Source organism: Hyaena hyaena, unplaced genomic scaffold (genome assembly GCF_003009895.1).
Source record: "Hyaena hyaena isolate Hyena2069 unplaced genomic scaffold, ASM300989v1 scaffold_582, whole genome shotgun sequence".
NCBI classification, from domain to species: domain Eukaryota; kingdom Metazoa; phylum Chordata; class Mammalia; order Carnivora; family Hyaenidae; genus Hyaena; species Hyaena hyaena.
The window spans coordinates 647318-669656 of NW_024081214.1; the positions used below are offsets into that span (position 1 = coordinate 647318).

A 22339-nucleotide genomic window follows, 5' to 3' on the forward strand; every position below is an offset into this window, starting at 1 on the left:
TTTTATCTGTTATGATCATCACAAGTATAGCTACCATCTGTCACCATACAATGCTATTACAATATCATTGACTATATTCCTTATGCTCTGCCTTTTGTGACTTATTCCTGTGACTTATTCTTTCCATAACTGAAAGCCTGTGTCTCCCACCCTCCTTCACTCATTTTGCCCATTCCCCCACTCCTTCCCTTCTGTCAACCATCAATTTGTTCTCAATATTTATAGGTCTTATTCTGCTTTTTATTTATTCATTTACTTTTGGGTTTCATAATGGGCTTTACTGGAAAACAGTGTTAACATTATTCAAATTTATAAAATTTAAATAAGACATTAACTTATCGCTTGTAGCTAAGGTAACCACATGATCACCTGATTCTTCCTTTTGTTTATTCATTTGCCTTCTTTTTAGATTTCACATATAAATGAAATCATATGATCTTTGTTTTTCTCTTTTTGGCATTACACCCCTAGATCCATCCATGTCATTGCAAATGGCAATATCTCATCTTTTTGTGACTGAGTAATTGACTGAGTAATATTCCAGTGTGTGTGTGTGTGTGTGTGTGTGTGTGTGTCACATCTTTTCTATCTATTCCTCTATCAATGGACACTTGGGCTGCTTCCGTATCTTGGGTATTGTAAATGATGCTGCCATAGGCATGCACAGATCTTTTCAAATTAGTATGTTTGTTTTCTTTGGGTAAATACCCAGTAGTGAAATTATTGGACCATATAGTATTTCAATTTTTAATTTTGGGGGAATCTCCATAGTGTTTTCCACAGTAGCTGTACCAATTTATATTTCTACCAACAGTGCACAAGGGTTCCGTTTCCTCCACATCCTTGCCAACGCTTGTCGTTTCTTATCTTTTTGATTCTAGCCATTCTGACAGGTGTGAGGAGATATCTCATTGTGCTTTTGATTTGCATTTCCCTGATGATGAGTGATGTTGAACATCTTTTCATATATCTGTTGGCTATCTGTATGTCTTGGGAAAAATATTGAGGTCTTCAGGTTGTTTTGGGTTTTTTTATGTTGAGTTGTTTAGGTTCTTTATGTATTTCAGAAGTTAACCCTTTATTGGATATATCATTTGCAAACATCTTCTCCCGTTCAGTGGGTTGCCTTTTGATTTTCTTGATGGTGTCCTTTGCTGTGCAAAAGCTTTTTATTTTGATATAGTTCCAGTAGTTTGTTGTTGTTTTTGTCTCCCCTGCCTTAGAAGACATATCTAGAATAACGTTGCCATGGCCCATGTCAAAGAAATTAGTGCCTATATTTACTCTGGGAGTTTTATGGTTTCATGTCTCACATATAGGTCTTTAATCCCTTTGGAGTTCATTTTTGTATGTGGTGTAAGAAAGTGGTCTCGTTTCATTCTTTTGCATGCAGCTGTCCAGTTTTCCTGGCACCATTTGTTGAAAAGACTGTTTTCCTTCTCATCTATTCTTGCTTCACTTATCATAGATTAATTGCCCACACAAGCATGGCTTTATATCCGGTGTCTCTGTTCTGTTCCATTAATCTATGTGTTTATTTTGGTGGCAGTAACATACTGTTTTGATTACTGTAGTATATCTTGAAATCTGGACGTGTGATACCTCCAACTCTCTTCTTTTTCAATATTGGATTGGCTATTCAAGGTCTTTTGTGGTTCCATACACATTTTAATATTTTTTTTTGTTCTAGTTCTGTGAAAAATGCTGTTGGTATTCTAATAGCAATTGCATTAAATCTGTAAACTGCTGTGGACAATACGGACATTTGAACAATATTAATTCTTTCAATCCATGAGTCTGGAATATCTCTCCTTTTGTTGGAGTTTTCTTCAATTTCTTTCATCAATGTTTTATAGTTATCAGAGTACAGGTCTTTTACCTTCTTGGTTAAGTTTATTCCTAGGTATTATATTCTTTTTTGTGTAATTATAGATGGAATTGTTTTCTTAATTTCTCTTTCTGCTATTTTGTTACTAGTGTATAGAAACACAACTGATTTCTGGGTATTAATTTTTCATCCTGAAACTTTACTGAATTCATTTTTTACTTCTAAAATGCTTTGGGAAATCTTTAGGGTTTTCTATGTATAGTATCATGTTATCTGCAAATAGTGACCATTTGAGTTCTTCCTTACAAATATGGATGTCTTTTGCTCTCTCTAAACCCAGTTTGCTGAGAGATTTTATCATAAAATGATGTTGGATTTTGGCTATCAAATGCTTTTTCTGCATCTATTAAGGTATTCATATGATTTTTATACTTCATTTTGTTAATATATCACATTAATTGATTTGAAAATACTGAATCATCTCTACATCCTGAGAATAAAACCCACTTGTTCAGGGTGAATGATTCTTTTAATGTATTACTGAATGTGGTTTGCTAAAATTTTGTTGAGGATTTCTGCATCTAGTTTCATCAGGGATATTGGTCTGTAATTTTCTTTTTTTGTAAGTAAGGTCTTTGTCTGATTTTGATATCAGGGTATTTCTGTTCTATTTGCAGTGTATGATATTCTTCTACATAATCTATCTAATTTAATCCTCAAGCAACTCACAATTATCATCTTAATGGGTAAGAAAATTACGGCTCAAAGAGGTAAAATAATTTATTCCAGATCAAAGGTCTCCAAGTAGTAGACCCAGGCCACAAATCTAAAGTCCAGCTCTTTCTACTACACTGTATTAGAAAAGTTCAGTGAAGACTTTGTAGGGCTCACAGGAGAGATCAAGGCCAGATTTGCAGAGAGGTCATTATCAACATAGAGATAATAGTAACTTCTATGTGCCAGGAACTGAAGATTAAATGATTAAAACGTGGTCTCTGCTCTTAAAGAGCTTAGAATTTAGCAACAGAATGAAACAAGTAAACTATTTCAGCTATATAAACTTAAATACTCTTTAAAAATGATTTTACCCAAATTTAATAAAAACCTAAGTGTATATTATAATCTTTACTTACATCTTGATGCAGATTTAGAGGAGCTCCGAGACTGCCTTCCATCACTCTTTGATCCATCTGATTTCCCCCTATCAGAATCCTGATCACCTGGTTCCTTCATTTCCTCTGTAAGCACACAAGTGAGACAGAGAAAGGGACACAGCTGTAAAATAAAAGTCATTTGCAGATATTTCTCATCTAACAAATTCCACAAGCACCAAATACCATGTGTGTTGAGAACTATGTTTGCACAGTATCTGAGACGCCTTCACCAGCAGGAGGGAGCGCCGCCAACAGAGACCTGCAGAACGGCAGACTATAGTCAGCTAGGACCTTCTCTAGGCAAACTTTCCGCGGCGCCCTCTGGTTTTCCAGAAGTCCACAGTGAAATGTCATGCCAGTCCATATTTTCTCAGAATATTCCATCATTAAAGGTAAAGCTCTGCCATCATTTTGTCGGCTCACTCCTCCATGTCCTCTTCCCATCGTTTAATCCCCCTGGTGCTACTAATTAATTTCAGCTAAAACACATTTGTCCAGAGCACCTGCTATGAATCAAGTCTTAGGATAGGTACTAAATTACAGTACTGGAGGGGCGCCTGGGTGGCTTAGTCGGTTAAGCATCCGACTTTCGCTTAGGTCATGATCTCGCGGTTCGTGGGTTCGAGCCCCGCGTCGGGCTCTGTGCTGACTGCCGCCTCAGAGCCTGGAGCCTGTTTCAGAGTCTGTGTCTCCCTCTCTCTGACCCTCCCCTGTTCACGCTGTCTCTCTCTCTCTCCTAGAAATAAATAAAACATTAAAAATTTTAAATTACAGTACTTGACTAGAGATGTGATTCCTAACTTTGTGGAGCTGCTCGTTTATTTAGAAAGAAAGATATTAACTGAGCAATTAAAATACAATAAGTGCCACAAAAAGGGAAGAATAGGGTCCTGTGGGCATATCTAGCAAGGTGATTAAATGGTGTCCTGGCCAGGCATAGATTGGAAAGAGTGTATGAGGCAGGGGGAGGTTCAGACAGAGGGTTGTGTCTGCGAAGGGCCGAGAGCAAGGTGCTCTAGACTGGGAGAGTGAAATGGATGGTGAGGAGGATGCTGGTAGCGGATTGTAGAACTGTCTCTAAGCATTTGATAAGAAGTTTGGAACTTCTTTCTATAGCCACTGAAAGCCACTGAGAGGTTTTAAGGAGGGGTGTGACACAGCAGGTCTTCCCTGTCCTCTCTCTGCTGCAGTTCCTTATGTCTTTGAAAGCAACTGCTATATCTTCCTTCTAAGGTCTTCGCTTCTCCACACTAAACATCACATATGTCCGCAACATTCTCCTGTGGCACGGCTGGCAAAGCTCTATTTGAATCAGACATGTGGTTCAATTCAGGGTTGAATCTCAGTTTTGCCACATAACTAGCTAGTTAACGTATATGTTGATTCCTCAGTTGTAAATGGGAATGAAGAAAATACAACTTACAAGGCTTCTATGAGAATGAACTGAACTAGTGCATATTTATCCCATCCTGGTCTCAGAAGAAAGGCTAGGATGCCCAGAGTAAATAGGATACACACGACATGGTCAGCTGAGAGTGTAGTATGAACCCTGCCTCCCTTCCTTTGGACCTTGGGGGTCATTCCATCTGTTTTCCGGCAGTGACATCATAATGATGCCCTGTCTTGATTTGGGGGACATTAGTGCAGGGTCCAAATATTTTTCTTACAAGCTATTATCAAGAAAGATAGATCTTAAAATGTCACTTATGTTATTAAATTCTGTGTTTAGTACTCTGGAGCCATTTTTCTGGGTTAGCAATATGATGTTTTACTTTTCAAAAAGTGTGTGTGTGTGTGTGTGTGTTCCTTTTTTCTTTTCTAAGTTGTTCTTCCTTTCTTCTTTCTTCCTTCTTCTCTTCCTTCCTTCCTCTCACCTGATTATCAAATACATGCCCACTGGGGTTGGGCGGTGTGAAGGAATCAAATGATAGAAAATGTTTAAGTAGCAAGATCTTTTAAAGTCCAAATTCTATAATCCAGGGAATTTCCTTTTCCGTCCAGTTTGGATGGGCAGGCTGCTTTCTACATTTATACAAACTGCTGATTTGAAAATAATTATTTAATTATAATAAAGAATTTTTAAAAATTGATATTGCAGGGTCATATTGGTTATTGCAGCATGGTTGCAGATTATCATACACCTTAAGGAAAATTTTTTTTACGTTTATTTACTTTTGAGAGAGAGCAAGTGCACAAGCTGGGGAAAGTCAAAGAGAAGAGACAGAATCCCAAGCAGGCCCCACACTATCAGCAACAGAGACCCATGTGGGGCTCGAACTCACAAACCACAAGATCCTGACATGAGCCAAATTCAAGAGTCAGAAGCTTAACCAACTGCACCACCCAGGTGCCCCCCGGGTAAGTTTCTTTAGGTAGCTACAAACATATCTAAATGCCATTTTCTCCCTCCATTTCAAGGTTTTTCATAATGTAAATCAATTCAATTCTTAAAACTACTGAGCACATTTATATGCAAATGTATTATGCTATTCACTGCAGAGGATACAAAAATGAGCAACATAGAGCCCTTGACCTTAAATACTTTACAATCTAGGAAAAAGAAACTGACACTTCTCTTTTATAACAGTCTCAGAATACACTTTTCTAAACCACTGATCCAGATCTGAGGCTGACCAGAAAAAGGATGGTCTGAAAGTCCTGAATTGGAAGGCTGACTATAGCTAAAGACTTCCTTGATAAAAAACAACATTTAAACTATTGCAATGAAAGTAAACTACCTTCTAAGTTGCTATGTGATGCAGGCTCCAAATAAGTGGAGCAAAGCAGTCACTGGGTTTGCAGACAAAAGTAAACTGCTATTCTATTGTTGCTAATCAGTTAAGAACCCAAAGAAAACTTTTAGTTTGCAAATTTCAGTAACACGTCAGTCTATAAACAGGTATTTCCATAATTTTCTATTGCCACCATACAAATTTAACAGCTTACACTAACACCCATTTCTTACCTTACACTTTTGGGGGTCAGAAATCCAGGCACACTTAGCTGGTTCCCAGAGTCTCGCAAGGTTTTTGTTGGCAGAGCTGCCTTCATTTCTGAAGGCTCTGGGGAAAAAATCTATTTCTAGACTTATTCAGGTTTTTGGCAGAATTCAGTTCCATGTGCTTATAAGACTAAAGTCCCTGCTTCTTTGTTGGCTATAGGCTAGGAGTTGTTCTCAGTTTCCAGAGGCCATGGTCCCCTTCCTTCAAAGCTGGTAACTGTAGGTCACATACTTCTCAATGACTTAAATCCTATAGTTTTGGGGCGGTTGGGTGGTTCAGTTGGTTAAACATCCAACTCTTGGTTTTGCCTCCAGTCAAGACCTCTTGGATTGTGAGATCAAGACCCACATTGGCTCCACACTGTCAGTGAGAAGCCTGCTAGGGATTCTCTCTCTTCTCTCTCTCTCTGCCCCTCCTCCACTGCTTTCTCTCTCAAAATAAATAAACTTTTAAAAAATTTAAATAAATAAATCTCATAGTTTTCTGCTTCCTACCACTAAAAGCTTAATAAGATCATTTTCTATCCTTGAGTCTTCTCTTTTCCAAATACATTTATTTTTTAACATACTGTAACTACACATTAACTGGATATATATTTTTTTCTAATAGAGCTTATAAGATCTAATAAATTTACTTACAAGTTAATTATATATATTATATTATACATATAATAATATATATAAAGTGGGTAAAAACAATTACAATAAACAATTATGGTAGCATCATTCTGTAAATAAGGATTTAAACCACAACCAAAGGTAAATTGGAATCAAGACAAAAATACACTCTTTATCTTATGCCATTATAAACAATATATTCCTCAAGTGGCTAACATTACCATGCAATAAATTTTAATATCACAGTTAATATCAGGTTGTGTACACTATGGAACAAAATACTGGACCCAAGGAATTTTCCCAGTGTTCTGAACTAGCAATACTGGACAAAAGATATTGAGATCCTTTCTTAGTTAGCTGTGTTGTTTTTGTTTTTGTTTGTTTGGTTTTGGTTCAGAAAGGATGGCTAAAGAACTTGTAAAAGGCAACTGAGCAGGGTCCTGATGTGGTGATTAGCAGTGTAAGTGCTGAGATGGAATAAGGTGGTTTTTATTTCTTTGGTTGGTTAGGTTTGGGTTGTTTAGAATAAAGGAATTGGGACGTTGTACTGTAACATAATGAGGCTTTGGAGCCAGAAAGCTTTGGGTTCACTTCCTAGTTTGGCCAAAGGTATAAGTTAGCTTGGCCAAGGGCCAAGTCCTTAGCATCCCTTAACTCTTAGTCCTTTTATATGTAAAATGGGGAATGTAAGGTTGCCTGGCAGAATCGCTGTAAGTATTAAGTGAGATCTTTTATACCCATAGTTCTCAACCCCGGCCACACTTTTAGAATCGCTCGGAAAACTTTCATAGCATATCATTCTCAAGGTCTCACTCCCTATGTAATTCTTTTGTGTATTCAAAAATAAGAGCCAGGGAAGGACCTGGGGTTTATATAAAGCACATAGTAGGTACTCAGAAATGGTAGTTGTTTTTACCATAATTACTACAAATTCTCTCAAATACAGCCAAGGCTTAATAAATATGACCATGAAATCTCCAGAGTTGAAAGAGGTCTTATCTAGTCCAACCTCCCACTTAGTGAGAGTCACACATCTACAACATCAAGCTCAGCTCCATTAGAAAAGTAGTCTGGTATATTGGCCAGGCTGAGAATCGGCTAGAGTCTGACTGACTGTACTTAGAGCCTGGCTCTCCCTCTTATTCTTCCTGTGAGGTGTTTATTTAACCTCTCTGTGCCTCGGTATTTTCATCTGTAAAGTTCAGTACCTACTTCATAAGGTTGTACTGAGACTTCTTTGAGTCAATACAGTAGAGCTTTAAGAACAGAGCCTGGCACCTAGGTACTCAGTGTGTAAAATGATTGAAGGGATAAATATATTCCTTCCTGAATAACTGAACAAATGAAGGAACACAATCAGTCAGCTTCAATTTAAACATTTCGGGTAAGCAGGTAAACACATTCTCTTGATGCTCAGCTCTAGTTCTTAGTTCATTTTACACTAACCTGAAATCTGCCTCCCTGCAACTTAGATCCATTTGGCCCTTGTTCTTTTGGGGACACAGACAAGTTTTCCTGTGTACTATAACCATTCAAATAATTGTAGCTACTTCACTTTTCACCCTAGACCCTCTCTTTTCCAGCTACAGCATCCCAGTTCTTTCAATTATTCCTCGCTAACCTGGTTTCAACTCTTTTCACCATCCTGATAGCTCAAGAAGTTAATTCCCAGTGCATTAAATATCTCTCCCAATTTTATATCTTCTTTGAAGGATCCAGGCATTTTCCGAAAGTGATAAGCTATCACTTTACCCGTTGGGAACACTGTATTCCTTTAAGGCAGCCTAATATTACATTATCTTTTTGGGTGGGAAGGTGGTAGGTTCATCATATACTGACTCATCATAATCAGCTTGTAACCAAACAGAATGACTTCACCATATTTGTGTGTTCTAGGCCATGTCCCATCTCATACAACGGAACTAGCTAAGTTTTGGAAGTCTATTTGCAGAACTATCTTAAATCTACTTTTATCACATTCATGGTCATTGATCCAGTCCATGACTAATTCTGTTAACCAACTCATTGAGTATACCGTCAAGTTTTGAGACAAACCTGAAGAAGCAGAAAGAAAAAAAGAAAATCATAGTACACTGTGGGGCAAAGGCATCTGTTGCTAGAAGGAAGTTGGCTGGAAACCAGAGGCAGTGGTCCCTGAGGTGACATTCCTTAGATTCATTCATGAGATTCTAGGATCAGTCCTCAGTCTCACAGACTCAGATACCCGACAGCAGCGTGCCAGAGCTGGCCATGTTAAGACTCAGAGATTGTCGTGTACAACAGGCGTTTGGTTTTAAGTTTACAATGTGAAATACCACTGTGGAAAGAATGATAGCCGTGTGTTTTTTTTAATGATTACCATGTGTCAAGCACAGTTCTAAGGATTCTGCACATACCATTTCACATATTTCTCAAAACAACTTTATGAGTTAAGTGCAACGTACAGATGAGTTACTCTTTGAAGTCTTCCCTCTCAACTCATGCAGTTGGTTTCTATGTTCTGTTGCCAAGTAAACAGTTATTAAACCTTCTGAATTCACCGTCTCCCTTCTACTCCCACTGTTAACACCCTACTCTGGTCATGATGTCTCACCTCTGCCCTTACCGCAGCCTCATACCCTGTCTCTCCCTTCTCTAGTCCATTTCTACTCTGCCTTTTGTAGTTTCAAAACACAGCTTTTTGGGTGCCATTCTTCCTGTTTGAAACCTTTAATGGCTCTTCATTGAGGCAGAAAAAGAACTCAGGTGGCACAAAGGTCCCTCATCTTCAGGTCCGTTGCTCATCACCTGTCACTTTCCTCATTCCTGGTCCCTCCTTAGCCCCTTCTCCTTCTCAAGTCTTAGTAGCCACCTGGGACGACTCACAATTGGCCGGACACACTGAGTACTTACTTGTATGTTACCGTATCTACTTATATGCAACATGTACTTACTATGCACCAACCACTGCCATGAAGAATGTGCTACTTACTTTACCTGTAATATCCCATTTAGCTGTAACAAGAACTCCATGACATAAGCATTATCATCTTCCTCTTTAGAGATTAGAAAGCTGAGGTGCAGAGGGGTCAATGTGTCCAGTGTCACACAGTTAGGTGTGGAGTGGGCTGGTTTGCTTGATCCCAGAGCCCAGGTACTTTCCCACCAGACTCCTTGCTTCTGGTGACGGGGGTTAGCCCAGTCTAACTGGCACTCCTGGGGTCTGTTGTCTTCCGCCCCAGGGGATTAAGAGCTCCTTGCAGACAGGAACCATGTCCACTTTGTATCCACAGTGTCTATCTAGCTCCGTGCCTGCCAGTGCTAGTCATTTCTATGTTTGTTGAACGTATGGTAGGAAGGACGAAGGACGACGTCTCAGCAAGACTGGACAACGCTGGCTCGGCCGAAGAGAAGCCCTAGTGAGCTCCACTGCTCCCTGACTCAACAGATTTGAGGGGGACTTCACGGGAACTGCCCTGCTACCAGGCTCCAAACTTACCCAAGGCACCGACCACCACCGCGCGTTCGTAGTCCCAGCGTCAGCCCCAGGTCTGCGTTTGCCGAGGTCACCACGGCAACGCCGCCCCGCCTCCGGGCGGGGGAAAACGGGTGGCCGTGAGGCGCATGCGCCACCGGGAGCAGGTTTTCGGAGAAATCCTGCGGCGGTGCCACTAGGACCCCCAACGTCTTTCGCCCTTTGGTCCCAGGTGTTTCGTGGCACATGACCCAGGTTCGAGACAAACAGAAAAGCCCAATATCTTATCAGTTTATTATCCTATTTTAATTTTATATCTAGTCCTCAGGGAGATGCACACCACAGTGCATACACACCACACCCACCAGAATGGGTAAAATTTTAAAAACTGCCAGCACTGATTGTGGAAGATGTGTAGCAACTGTAACTCTCATACACTGCTGGTAGGGATGTAATATGGTACACCCACTTTGGAAAACTGGTAGTTTCTTTAAAAGTGAAATATATACCAAGCCATTCTCTGTCCAAGGTATTTACACAAGGGAAACAAAATTTTATGTCCATGTCGCCTTGAATGTGAATGTTCATAGCAGCTATATTCACAATAGCCACACTGGAAAGACACCCAATGGCCATTGACAGGTGAATGGATAAACATCTATACAACGGCATACTACTCAGAAGTAAGAAGAAACTGATACACACATGAATGAATCTCAATAGTGAGTGAAAGAGGCCAGACACAAAACAGTGCAATTATGATTCCATTAAGATAAAATGTAAACAAATCTATGAGGACAAAAAGCACATCAGTGGTTGTCCAAGGCTTGAGTAAAGGGAGGGACACACTGCAGAGACAGGAGGAATCTTTCGGACGTGAAAGAAACGGGTCTTGCAGTGGTTGTTTTGTTTGCCAAAAGTCAATCAATTATTCTCTTTACATGGATGTAGTTTATTGTATATAAATTCTCAATAAAGTTGATATAAAAAAGCTGTATTCTATTTTTGTATATATTGGTTTCCATAATGTTTTCTTTAGTCAAGTATTCTTGACTTTAAAAAAAAAAAAAAACAGACCATTATCCTTGCTGTTCATTATTAAATGGTATACCCAGGGTGTCTGAAAAGGCAAAAACAGGAAAAAATAAAACAGCATATTAGTTATATTTTCAAATAATATCCTCAACATGTTTTCTTTCAACTTCCAAACATCTTTTCAGGTGAGATATACTCTAAATTTGAAGCACTGGGTCTAGTTATGTGGAAACTAATTTGACAATAAACTATTTGTAAAAAAATAAAAAATAAAAAAATAAAGCAGTGGGTCTAATTGTTAATCTGATAAAACCACAATAAATTTACCATATGTTATCTTTAAAAATCTGGAACAGAGAAAATAGTGTATTTATTTGTATACCAAAATACTGGCAGTCATCATTACTGAACACTTACTTTGAGTCTGTTCTTAACATATTTCCATATCTTCTCACCTCACTTCTCCCAATCCTATAAGCTATGTCTGACTCTCAAATGGGAAAAATGAGATTAATTTACCCAGGGACACAGCCCAAGTGGCAGAAATGGCATTTGGATCTAAGCTTTCTGACTGCAATACTTCCAACTTACTCACTGTACTAGGTTAGCTATTTCTTCTAAGTAGAAGTCGAGTAATTATTTTTTAAAAAGAGCTTCAAGTCGTGGCTTTACCTCATACACTCTGACATCAGGCAACTTACTTCACCTCTAGGGCTCAATTTCCTCATCAGGAACGGGGAGGTGGGTGGCATTCAAACATATCTAAGTGGCAGTTTTACTGTGAGATTTTAATGAGCTAATGAAGCTACTTCTGCTCAGCACTGTGCCCACTACAATTACAGCTCAATAAAGATAGCTAATTAGCTCAGAGCCTGGAGCCTGCTTCAGATTCTGTGTCTCCCTCCCTCTCTCACCCTCCCCTGCTCACTCTCTCTCTTTCTCTCTCTCTCAGAAATTTAAAAAAAAAAAAAGAAAAAAAAAGATAGCTATTATTATTATGGGGCTTCCATACCATATTGACTGTAAGACAGCAGCATGGCATAGGTCGTGTAGAAAGACTTCTTATGTCCCATCCCAGGGCCACCAATCCCAAGCTGTGTGAACTTGAGAGGGTACTTACCTCCTCCTACCTCAATTTCTCCATCTGCAAAGTAAGGATAATAGTATCTACCTCATAAAGGTGTCATAATTTCATGAAACGTGGCTAAAACAGTATCTGGCACTTAGTAAACTGTAAATTATTAAACTCTGCTAACTTAAATGATTTCACTATACAATACAGGAATGATTGTATCATTAACTGTGGATTTGATTATCAATCTAGTTTCTCTCCCAAGCTGTGATACAGAAAATGACAACTTTTACTAAAGTTGACCAAAAACATGAGTCTAAATACAACAAATACCAGTAATCTGAGTTTGAACTATAAAAATACAAATCAGCAAATATAGCAGAGTGCACCCACTGTGACCATAGATCAATGGTTCCCATATCTGAACATGCATCAGCATCACGAGGGGCTTATTAAAACAGCAGAGTTTCTAAGCCATAGGTCTGGAGTAGGGCTCAGGAATTTTCATCTCTAACAAGTACCCCTGGTGATCCTCCTGATGGTGCTGGTCAGGGTTCATACACTGAGACCCACTGAGCAGTTGGCCCTGAAAGCTAATAAAGAGGGCCCAGGGTAGTGTTAATTAAAACCAAACACACACCAATTTATGACTTGTGGATGATAAATATCTTCATAATGTTTCCCAGGCTTAGCTATACACTGGAATCCTCTGAGGAGGTTTCTCAAAATGCTGATGCTTGTGTTCTGCCCCCAGAGTAAAAGCTAACTGGTCTGGGGTGAGACCTGGGCAATGGGAATTTTAGAAGGTCCCTAGGTGATGAATGGCAGCTAAAGTTGAGAAGTACTCACTGCTTCAGAAAGCCTAAGAAAGTTCTTTTCTCTGTATCTGTTATTACTGGAGTATTTTCAACTTACCTTTGTATTTTATCAACAAAAACAAATATTAGCAGGATGGATACTTCACCATGAGCTCCACAAACCTTTGGAGGTTTTTGAGCACTGGTTCTCAACTCTGGCTGCACATTACATCACCTTAAGCAGCTTATTTAAAATGCCATGCCAAGGGCTCATTCCCCAGGTAGTCAGTTTGGTCTTTTTTAGTGTTCCCAAAGTTGAGAATCATGGCTTTTAAAGTTTAAAGAATTATAAAGGAAAAATAACCAGTTGAAGAACATTAAGAAAAATGTCTGCCAGGGGTGTCTGGGTGGCTCAGTAAGTTAAGCGTCTGTCTTGGGCTCAGGTCATGATCTCAAGGTTCATGGGTTTGAGCCCCACATCAGACTCTGTGCTGACAGCTCAGGGCCTGGAGCCTGCTTCGGATTCTGTGGCTCCCTCTCTCTCTGCCCCTCCCCTGCACACACTCTGTCTCTCTCTCAAAAGTAAATAAAAATTTAAAAAAAAGAAAAAGAAAAATGTATGTCAAAAGAATGCATTCACATGGAATGTTGCCATCTGCAATGACATGGATGGAACTAGAGAGTATTATGCTAAAGCAAAATAAGTCAGTCTGAGAAAGACAAATACCTTATGATCTGACTCATCTGTGGAAATTAAGAAACAACAAACGAGCAAACGGAAAAAAGAGGCAAACCAACTGACTGCCACCTAAAGAGAACAAGCTGATGGTTACCAGCAGGGAGGTGGGTGCGGGATGGGTTAAAACAGGTGATGGGGATTAAGGTGTGCACTCGCTGTGATGAGCGCAGGGCACCATATGAAAGTTCAATCACTATGTTGTACACCTGAAACTAATATTATACTGCATGTTAACTAAGTGGAAATTAAGTAAAAACTTTTAAAAATTAAAAAAGAATGCAGTCACAAACCAAGCAGATAACTTGGCATTTAGCAATAGAAGGAATGGTACTAAAATGGTTTTATATTCCAGGCAGGGATAGTACTTTATAGATACCAAGTTTCAAAAAGTGCAATACAGATGGAAGAATCTGCAATAATGCAAATAAGGTCAGGCGACTTCATGAAAACAAATTCCGAGATACCAGAAGAAATTTTTATTTTTGCCACCACAATGATGAGGCCCAAATGCCACTTCCTAGAATAGTAGTTTTTAACTGCAGGAGAAGGGAGAGTGTTGTCTGAAAAAGCTCCCCAAGCAGTTCCAATGTGCTTCCCCAACCTCACTTTCACTACTCCCGGTTGAGGATTCCCATCATACAGCGAAAGGACAGAGATAACTTAAAAAGTAAGTTTAAAATAAAAACCAGTGTCTGAGAGCCAAACAGGTGCCGTGAAGAAAACTACCTTGAATGTGTAGTAGATTCAGGGCTGGAAAAGTTGACTGCAACTTTTTGTACTCATTTCTAACATGAGCTCTACGATCATTATTTATTTGATGTGCATTATCATTACTGATGACATTTTCACATTCAAAGACTATGTAAGAATTTTGTAATATATACAACCACTCTTACCTGCATCAGCAATATAAACAAATGCTACCACGCCTATTTTTTTAAAGCTGTACATTCCACTTGATGCAAAAAATGATGAACAACAGTGACTTCCCTCCCAAAAAGAAATCAAAGAGAGTGTTAAATTTTTCTGAAAGCCAGACTTTAATCACCCAGGGCCATTTTATTGTCAGCTACACACAAAGCAACTTAGTTCTTCAGAAAACAATAAATAAATAAAAGAAATACATCATTTGAGGTATATTAAGACAAAAAGAAACAAAAAAGTATTGAATAAAGACAATAAAGGTAAAAATGTGTTACTCAGAAAAACCTTACAATACTTATGAAATTATCAGAATATAAAACTTCAATTTCCCTAGAGTCAAAATTTTATTCAAAGGAGGTTGTACGCTAGATAGTTGTTGGAAATTTATTTGAAAAGGTCCAAAACTGAAATACTTGCTTTATTCTTTGTTCCATAAGTACTAAGTCACAAGATCTTTGAAGGTTTTACCTAACAGGACAAGAAAACTTGCAAGCAGGAGCAGGGAGATAGTAGTGAAAGTTCAAGAATATGCTACCGAGAACAAACTGTACAGCTAACTTCACTTATGACACGTGGGTAGAAAGAGCAAACCAGCCTTCCTCATTTTGCTTCTCAATCTGTTGAACAAAGACGCAAAAAGGATTTAGAAGGTAATCAGAAACATGTGCCCAGTCCAGGTTTACAATCATTTAGATCAAGAACATAAAACCATGTTATCCCATGCCATTAAATGGTACTGAAAATTAAATTGCTACTGGTAACTTTTATTCTTCAACAGCAAAACTCCCAAATAACTGATTCCCTGGTCATCAGATCCTCTTATTGACTGAGGAAGCCTCATTTTTAAATAAAGGATAAATCCAGTGTTTTATACAAATGACATGTACAACTTCTTAAAATAATAGTTATTTGATCTTAGTAAATTAATTTGTTACTAAATTCCAGAAACTAGGGAATTAAGGGAAAATTAGATAAAATAGTTTATTTTAAAACTTTTTTAGGATATAAGAAACAACAAAGGACAAATCTTCTAGTGCTAGGCAACTGGGATATCTGAGCCTATCAATTAATCAGGGCTATAAATACTCAGCAATTACTGAAGCACTCACTATTTGGTCTAATCTAGAACAAATCAGAACACATGAAGAAGATGCACGGCACTGATTCACTGTAACTCTCTAACCAGTGGCGCACTCAGATAGAACACCCTGGGGTCAAGGGACACGGCAAGTGGCCCCAGGGCTCTGGCTATCCCAAGTCCCACACAGCCACAGCAAGCACTGAGGGAACCAGTACCTCGGGAGACCTACTGCTTCAAGGCACACTGTATGTCCTGCGATGCAGGAGTGCTCTGCCTGAAACCAGCAATTTCCAGCCTATGTGGAAATCCCAGCGAATTTCACCTTGTTTCTTAGCTACCCCAGAACACAAAAGAAATGGTATGGCTTACTCGTTTTTTTCTAGCAAAGGTGAATTCAGAACTCTTTACGTCTAAGAATTTTATGTCACATTAAGAATGGAAATCACTAAATGGGTCACCTTCCACCCTCACTATCCTGACCCCTACACACATTTCACAATTACATTTTATCACATACCTTTGCTCTTGGATTAACAGGTGTGAATCGCCCACTTCCTGAGGTGGCATTTAATGGAGAACAAGAATTACTAGTAGCCCCTGAAGATCTGTTTATAAGAAATAAAGGAGAGGGGGAGAGTGATCTATCATTATTAACCTTCAATTACAGAAGAATGACAAATCTCAGCATTGGCAAGAGGTTGAAAAAGAATGGCTGAGTTATGTCCAAATTATTTACAACATATTTTTACCGACCTAGTCTTTTTTTTTTTTTTAAATAATAGACTTCTTTTTTTAGAGTAGTTTTAGGTTTATAGAAAGATTAAGTGTAAAGTACAGAGTTCTGATATACCCTTCACCTCCCCTGCAGTTTCATCTACTGTTAACACCTTGCATCATATGCATCATTTATTACAATTGATACGGATCCATTATTATTAATTAAATCCATAGTTTAATTAGGGTTCATGCTTCTGTTATACATTCTATGGGTTTTGACAAACATATAATGAGGGCATCCATCATGACAGTATCATGCTGTAACATTTTTAATACTAAAGGAGAGAAATGCATGTGCGGGCATGAGGGGAGAAAGGCCAGACAGTGTATGAGCCTCGAATCAGCAGTGCACTGTCATGGTAAGCACAGAAAGTGCTGACAGAAGAGCCAGGTCTGTCCTCAGTGCCACCATTTACCAACCAGTGACCCATCTAGAAAAACCACCCAATTAGCTCTATGAGCTTCAGTTTCATTTACTGTACAGGAGAAAAATACTACTGGTCAGTTTACTTACCCTGTCACATGTGATCTCCTAATTTCATGACCTATAAAAGGGGCTCTACATATGTGCTACTATCCTATTTTTGTTCTCAGTAACAACCCACACTGCTCTACTTAAGGCTCGCCCTTACTCTTTTTTTTTCCCAGAAATTCTCTTCTCCAATTACGTTATTTTCTCTACAAGAGTGAATCTGTCTGAACCTAAGTCAGACACTATGCACTTTCTTTTATCCCAAATAGAATAAACTTATCACATTCTTGACTTTTTTTTGCTTTAAAGTAACTATCCACATTGTAACCCTACCTTCTTGAGTTTATCCCACTGGTAGGAGAGACAGTACTGCATTTTGAGCTTTCTGGGGCTTCTGCTCCTGGAATAGACACTTCAATTGTCCTCTTTCCTCCCTCTAAAATATAAAAATAAATATTAGTTTCCATTAACTTTCATTAAAATAAAAGCAAAAAATTAACTTGATTTCTATCGTACTGCAAAATTTCACATTATAAATTTGGGGGTTCTTTCTATATTTTCATTATGACCCACAGACACACTGGAAGAATTTTTTTCAAAATGAACTGTGAGATAAGAAACTTTCGTTACTAGTATCAATTCAGTAGCATGCCAGTTCATAGAAAGCCAGAATCTTCAGACAAGTGGTATCATGTCAAATCTGGAAGTGAAAAACAGAAATTAAGAGCTAGCCCTAAAAAACTTGTGATTTTTGTCAAAACAGCTTATCTAAAGTTTTCAAAAAAAAAGAAAAAAGAAAAATTTCTGAAGTCATTCAATAAAACTTTAAATCTTTTAAATCTATTACATAAGTAGATTCCTGAAGACAACTTAGGTAGGGGAAAGGTGGCTGAAGAGACCACAGGGCCAATGGCAAGTATAGTTGTGTTCATACTCAGTATTTCACAAGAAGGCTATCAATTAACAAATAGTTATTATCTATTAATGAAAGACTTAATGTTTACCCCCAGTTTCACACAGACTCCTACGATTCACTACTGCACACCAGTGATTTTCAGGGCTTTAGTGGGTAATGAAGCCATATTTAATTGTATAACATATTCTTCCATTACTCTAGAAAGCAAAAGATGCTTTGCATGGCATATCTTTATCATGAGAAGGTTCTCATGAAACCAAGAATTTTACTTTAAAAGAGAATATGTTGGAGATATGACCACTGGAATGAAAAGAACACAGTTGCAAATTTACCAGTTTGCTTTAGAACTTCAGATAAATCAGTTAACCTCTTTTGCCTCACTTTACATATGTATCAAATAGCTATAATATCAGCTCTATCTATTCTCAGGATGTGTTGAAGAGTCAGTAAGATAAGAGCAATGGAAGTATTTTAAACCTTAAGAAACTATTGAAACACAAGATGTCTACTGTAATTACAAAATTATTCTTGAGTGATTTGCTTTATTCTTCTTCACTGCACTTAGCACTAACTAACATTTTCTATTTATTTGCTTATTCGTTTCCTGCTTGCTCCCCAACTTGAATGCTAGAGTAGTCAGGCTGGATAGCAATTTGTCCTGTTTGGGACAGTTTCCCCAGGACCCCAGAACAGGGTGGAAGGTAGTAGATGTTCAGATGTACTGAGTGACTTCATGTATTCATTCTAATCAAAAGTCATCTCTAGGCTTCATACTATGAAGAACAGCAGACAAAGCTGTCATGTGAAGAAGCCTACACTAAACAAAGAAAGAGCCCCAGGAATATGGATTATCCATCATTTTCCAGTAATTTTTAAGAGTCTGCTCTCTAGGTCTCAAGTCAAAAAAGAAAGGATTTGTAACTGAAAGAAAAATTCTTTCTGGCAAAGAGGAGGTGGGTGGGAGGATGGGTCAAACAGGTGAAGGGGATTAAGAGGACACTAACCAGCAGGGTGCCTGGTTAAGCATCTGACTCTTGGTTTTACCTCCGGTAATGATCTCAAGGTTTGTTGGGTTCAGCCCCACACTGGGCTCAGTGCTGACAGCTTGGAATCCTCTGTCTCCTTCTCTCTCTATCCCTCTGCACCGTGCACTCTCCCTCTCTCTTTCTCAAAAAGAAATATTTGTTAAGAAAGAGTACACTAACCGTGGTAAGCACTAATGTATAGAATTGCTGAATCAGTATACTGTATACCTGAAACTGATATAACACTGTATGATAATTACACGGGAATAAAAAGTTTTCTGAAAGTCTTATTGGCAGATACCTTAAAGGTAGTCTGCTTCAACCACCACAGTATATATGAATCCCTCTGAAACAGCAATGCTTGAGCACCTTAGGTAAAATACCACTTACTGATATAAAGCTTTTCTATTCCTAACAATTAAGATCTTCTTTTTTCCTGAGCCAAAATTAGTTTCTCTATAGCATTCCCATAGCTCTACCCTCTTGAGGGTCTTAGTAATTCAATTTTTGCCTAAAGAACAACTTTAGATCCACTTCACTTCATCAGTACCTTTTTGAATGTAAATATTATGACCATTAATTTTTTAGTTGCTATTCTATTATTTAGAAACTCCTCTAGTTTTTCACATTTCTAAATGTAATAACAGAATGGAAAGTTTAATTTACAAATGAAAATGTTTTAATTGGTTTTAACAAAATAACCTATAACTTGTTGATGAAATTCTAAATTATCACTTTGATGCTTAGGTTTTCTTGGTTATTTCTTTAGTTTATTTTAGAGGTAGAGAGGGCATAAGTGGGTTGGGGAGAGGCAGAGAGAAAGAGAGAGAGAAAATCTCAAGCAGGATCCACGCTCAATGGGGAGTCTGACATGGGGCTCAATCCCACGACCCTGGAATCATGACCTAAGCAGAACTTAAGAGTCGGACACTTAATGGACTGAGACACCCAGGCACTCCAATGCTTACGTTTTACATTTAGCCACAACAAATATCCTAAGTGAATCATACACTTTAATGAATCTCATTTACACACGAGACAACTTGGGAACTCAGACACCAAAGATTAACTACAGGCACCATGGAATAGCTTTCTACCAAAAGACTGGCCTTCTAGTCTTATTTCTGTCACTTATTCTGTGACTTAGATCTTTTTCTTTCTATGTAAAATTGATGGGACTCAGGTCTATTTCTTTCTATGTAAAATTGAAGGCACTTAAACATATATACTCTTTCAGCTCAAAATCAAGAAAGTGAAAACTAACTCTCATGTGTCTAGCTTTTAAGTCAAGAATTTGTGACCAACCAGTCCATGCTCTGAGAGGTGACGGAATAGGTGATACTGGTGGAGAGGAAAGATTCAAACCAATAAGTTTCTGCTGCTCTATTAACTGCAAGAGTTTTCCACGAGCCTCCATACTCTGCCGATTCAATTCTGCAATCCGTTCCTCCATACTACTTGGTGTTAAAGGCTGTGTTGTTGGAAAAGTCTTTAAAAAAAAAAAAAAGGCAAAAATTTCATATTAAAAATAATCCAAACAATTGTGACTTTTTGTAAAAATAAACTCTTCCACTAAGAGCCAGCTAGTCAGTATTCACTGCCCTTGCTATATGTAAACTTGAATAGTAGGCAAAGGATAAAATCTACAAGTCACTTAATTGAAACATTTAAAAAAAGGGATATGAATCATTCTGATAGTGGTACCACACAGGCCCCCTACTCCCTCTGTCCATGGGGAGTGCTGTGGGACAAAGCTTTCCTCAATCTCTTCACATTTGATGAGGTGCACAAAAGATCACATGAACAAAGACAGTACTGCTAGTGACCTGGCTTCTAAGTAACAGGTCTATTAATGACAGATCTGTGGTTTGAATCGCAATATACAGAAGGGGATCTGTTGTACTTGAGAGATGCTTCTGACACCTCAATCTACATACATATACCATGAGTTATTTGGCAAAGATTTCTAGGAATCTTATCATTCTCCTTGACCACGGGTCAGCCTCCCCAGGCCACGTTTGGCCTCAGAGATCTAATTGGAGAAAAGCGGTGACTGGAAAGGAATATGAAAGGTAGAGTGAAAAATATATACCACTATATTCCACATATACGTATATATGTGGAATATAACTAAATTTAATAGGAAAATTCCTGAGAGAAATATGTGTGCCATTCTTATTTCATTTAGTTAAATGTGTCCCTTTGGGGGGAAAAAAATCCTAACAGAAATCACTAATTTGTACCTCATGCCCATTAGTAAAAAAAAAGACATCAGCAAAACAATGTAAAGATCATTTTGTAATTCTGATTATGACAAAGAGGGTGGTGAGAACAATAATATTAGACTGTGCCCACTAGCCTGATCTATATACTAATTAGAAAAGAAGGCAAGCTCAATTTTTAACTCTGTTGCCTTTTTAAAACCAAGACTTAGTTACTTGTTTTGAGTAACTGTCAAAACTCTGGGAGCATAGAAATGCTTTCAGTGACTCAAAATTAAGGCAATTTGCACTTATGTACATCTATACCCATGGCTGCTGCCGACTCCTAATTTTGTTCTCCCAGGCTCCTCTTCTGCTAGACCCTTCTATCACTCTGTGACTCTGTCCTCACACTGCCCTTATTGCCCATGAGCCAGCGGTGACAGAGGTGGCCCTTATCCTCCCACCCCTTTTTAAACTTCCCCATAGAAGCCCTCAATCTAACATCGGTAAAGCTCTTTACAAAAGCAATCACCTCTGGAACCCCTCTAATCCACAAAGCTGCCCAGCTCCTTCACACGTGCTAAAACACTATCCCATCCCCTATCAGAGCCCTGACAGGAGCCACTTTGGCTGATGAAGGTGTAAAAGGAAATCTCCTCCATCACTGGGACCAGCATGAGAACGTGGGTGTAAAAACACTTACCAGTTGGAACTTAGAATACCTTTTCTCCCCACGAACAAGAAAATGAAGATTTAAGTTACCAGGTTAGCCTACAATTTATTTAACTTACAATTTATTTAACTTATTTAAAACTCCTGCACTATAATAAGCAGACTTTTGTTATTCAAAGTATAAACCTTGGCCCGGCACCATCTGGGAACTAACTAGAAATGCACAGGTGCTATCTCAGAATTATTCAATCAGAAACTGCATTTTGCCAAGATCTCCAGATGACTCATATATACATTAAAGTCTCATGTTAATAATCCTTTAAAACATCATTTCTATAGCGAAATGCATTTTGCATACTAAAAAATTAACTCCTCATGAGTTGAAGGTCAGCTACACATAATTCTCTTGTATGAGCCTCTAGAAGAGTAAAAATGCTTTCGGAGCACCTGGGTGGCTCAGTTGATTGAGCACTAGACTTCGGCTCAGGTCATGATCTCACAGTTCATGGGATCGAGCTCTGCATTGGACTCTGAGCTGATAGCTCAGAGCCTAGATCGTGCTTTGGATTC

The 22339-nt window shown here is 38.4% G+C and overlaps 2 protein-coding genes across 9 annotated transcripts in view; both read right to left on the reverse strand.

Moving 5' to 3' along the window:
- Window positions 1-4508, reverse strand: part of CFAP44 (cilia and flagella associated protein 44) — a 135711-nt gene extending 131203 nt beyond the window's left edge. Inside the window, exons 1-2 of the mRNA XM_039256627.1 lie at window positions 4406-4508; window positions 2962-3066 (exon numbers count right to left, since the gene is read on the reverse strand). Coding sequence (XP_039112558.1) covers window positions 2962-3061 — 100 coding nt within the window. The 5' untranslated portion in view covers window positions 3062-3066; window positions 4406-4508. The remainder of the gene's footprint in view (window positions 1-2961; window positions 3067-4405) is intronic.
- Window positions 4509-14714: 10206 nt separating this feature from the next.
- The window catches only part of SPICE1 (spindle and centriole associated protein 1), a 62649-nt gene continuing 55024 nt past the window's right edge, over window positions 14715-22339 (reverse strand). For all 8 annotated transcript variants that reach the window (XM_039256649.1, XM_039256650.1, XM_039256653.1 and 5 more), the window contains 4 exons: window positions 20199-20382; window positions 17286-17388; window positions 16221-16308; window positions 14715-15239 (listed from right to left, as the gene is read on the reverse strand). In XM_039256649.1, coding sequence (XP_039112580.1) covers window positions 15186-15239; window positions 16221-16308; window positions 17286-17388; window positions 20199-20382 — 429 coding nt within the window. In that variant the 3' untranslated portion in view covers window positions 14715-15185. The remainder of the gene's footprint in view (window positions 15240-16220; window positions 16309-17285; window positions 17389-20198; window positions 20383-22339) is intronic.